Source organism: Coenobita brevimanus, chromosome 74 (assembly GCF_032717465.1).
Source record: "Coenobita brevimanus isolate Jiangsu-jjx chromosome 74, ASM3271746v2, whole genome shotgun sequence".
Lineage (NCBI taxonomy): Eukaryota > Metazoa > Arthropoda > Malacostraca > Decapoda > Coenobitidae > Coenobita > Coenobita brevimanus.
In genome coordinates this window covers 3,719,069-3,721,605 of record NC_137027.1, presented here as the reverse complement: position 1 = coordinate 3,721,605, position 2,537 = coordinate 3,719,069, and the positions used below count along the sequence as shown (strand labels likewise).

Genomic DNA, 2,537 nt, shown 5'->3' with positions numbered 1-2,537 from the left:
CCATAATTTGGTTATATGGTTACCACCCTGCCTAGCAAATAGTTTCCTGGTGTACAGGAAACCATTCGGCTTATCACTCAGTGTAGAGTCACCCATAGGGAGAAGGAATGGGAATGGGAAAGAATGAAGGAAAGAAAGACAAAAGAGGGAGTGTAAAGTCACCCATAGGCAGAAGGATGAGGAAAGAATGAAGTAAAGAAAGAAAGAAAAGAGGAAGGATATATATATATATATATATATATATATATATATATATATATATATATATAAATAATATGAGAGAGGGGTGTGTGAGCTGGGAACAGGGCAGTGAAATGGTGGGGAACAGGGCAACATGGAGGCGATTTGTATGTGGCCACCCCTTACGGGATTACTGCATCTGACAATAGATAGGTAGATTATATTTTTAATACACTAACCTATTTAGTACTTGGAAGGAATGAAAGAATATGTCAGTGGGCAAGATTCCTTCTGTCCTTATGGATGACAATATTAACTTCTGTCATCTTTATTTCAGGCATGAATTTGCTGGATGCAGGTGGAAGATCATATTGCTACAATAAGGAAATTTGTGTCTGTCATCAAGTGTAAGCAGTTTTGTAAGAGGACAGAAGTACTGTTACATGTTTCAAACATATACAATACTCTAGCTAGTGAGCACCAACAAAATTTTGATCTGTAACCTGTCATGCTTACAAGCGGACAGTTAAACTAAACTATATGTTATCAGCTTTCATCACAATGAGTACCTTGCACTCAGCTGCTGCTGCTGCTTGCAATTACACAACGCCACTGGGTAATGTATACCCACTTCCATTACACCCAGAAGACCTATTAATACATACAACTCATGGAAAACATTTTGTCTGCAAGTGTAGTAAGATATTCTCAAATAAGGCTGATTTTACTCGCCATGTGAGAGTTCATACTGGTGAGAAACCTCACCAATGTCCAGTTTGCGAAAGGGCATTCTCCTTGAAAGGAAATTTGACTAAGCACATGCAGCTGCACACAAATCAGAAGACATTTTGTTGTACAGAATGCAGCAAAACATTTCTTAAAAAGGTATACCTTCATCAGCACATGCGAATTCACAGTGGTGAGAAGCCTTTCAAATGTACTCATTGTGACCGAGCATTTTCTTTGAAGGGCAACTTGGTGCAGCATGTTAAGTTGCATACTGACAGGAAGTCTTACCAGTGTTCAGACTGCGATAAGCTGTTCCTTAAGAAGAGCTACTTAGATCAGCACATGCGCATACATACAGGGGAGCGTCCTCATAAATGCAGTCAGTGTGATAAAGCGTTTTCCTTGAAAGGAAATCTTGTACAGCACATGAAGAGACACACAGGTGAAAAACCACACACCTGCTTTGAATGTGGAAAATCATTTGCACTAAAGAGTGCCTTAAAAGAACACGACAAGGTACATGGTGATGAAAAGCCATTTATATGCCATGTGTGCAACAAGGCATTCAGAAAAAAAGTGTATCTGGTACAGCATGCACGAGTCCACACAGGTGAGAGGCCATTTGATTGTAATGAGTGCAGCAAGTCATTCTCCCAGCGAAGCATCCTCAACCAGCATAAGAAGCGCCATTTGGAAAAGTCCTTCAAGTGCACTGAATGTCATAAACTCTTCCTCAAGAATATTTATCTGCCCATTAAAAATGAAAAGCAAGTCAGACTGGGACCATTCAAGTGCTGTGAGTGTGAGAAGGATCAGTACAACATAAAATCTGACTTTGAAGAGAGCGAAGTCCCAGATAGTGAGCAGTCATACAGTTCCAGCGGCCTTGACCAAGACTACAACAGTGAAGGTCTAAACCAGGAACGGAAGTTTATAGAATTGCTGAAACCCAATGTACCTAGCGCTGAACACCTCTCCGCCTACAGTATCATGAACCTGGCTGCCAAAGAGACCACCAGAAGTCTGAATCAGACATACTATACAGGGGCTACTTCTCACAACAATTTGTCGAGGCCAGACCCACAGAAGCTGACAATGGGATACACCATGAATGCAACCTTGTAGGTGGCCTCATCTCATATGCATTTTAGGTACAGTATATATCAGAGTTTTTTAATTTAAATAAACAAGTGATATTCTAGTAACGTCTACTGAAGATAGTACAAATACTGGTATGTAGATTAAAGTCTGTGTTGTGCATAATACACAGAAAAAAATCCAAGTCTTATTATCACAGTAACCTTTTTTATTGCTATTGAAGTCCCAGTACTGTATTTTTTACTTTATTTTTAGAGTAGTAAAATTTTTCCAGTGTTGAAAACGGTTAGCTACTTGATTTTAGTGCTTGCAGGTGACAACAGACCAGGATGTGTTCTGTGCAGTTAATGGTCTTTGTGAAATTGACAAGACAGTACATCTTGTGTAAGGAAATTATTTCATTTGTGACACCTGAGCCATCTTTTTATACTACACTTACTGTTAGAGGTTTTCATTATACACTCAGCCCCCATGTGTCTAGGAGTTTGAGACCTGCAACTCTCACATATACATACCATGCAGCTGAGGAC

General features: G+C 39.6%; 1 protein-coding gene across 1 annotated transcript; it reads left to right on the top strand.

Moving 5' to 3' along the window:
• Positions 1-741: 741 nt before the first annotated feature.
• LOC145407666 (uncharacterized) lies at positions 742-2,034 on the top strand. Its single transcript, XM_080278536.1, has one exon. The coding sequence runs from the start codon at positions 742-744 to the stop codon at positions 2,032-2,034; it is 1,293 nt and encodes a 430-aa protein (XP_080134662.1).
• Positions 2,035-2,537: the final 503 nt, after the last annotated feature.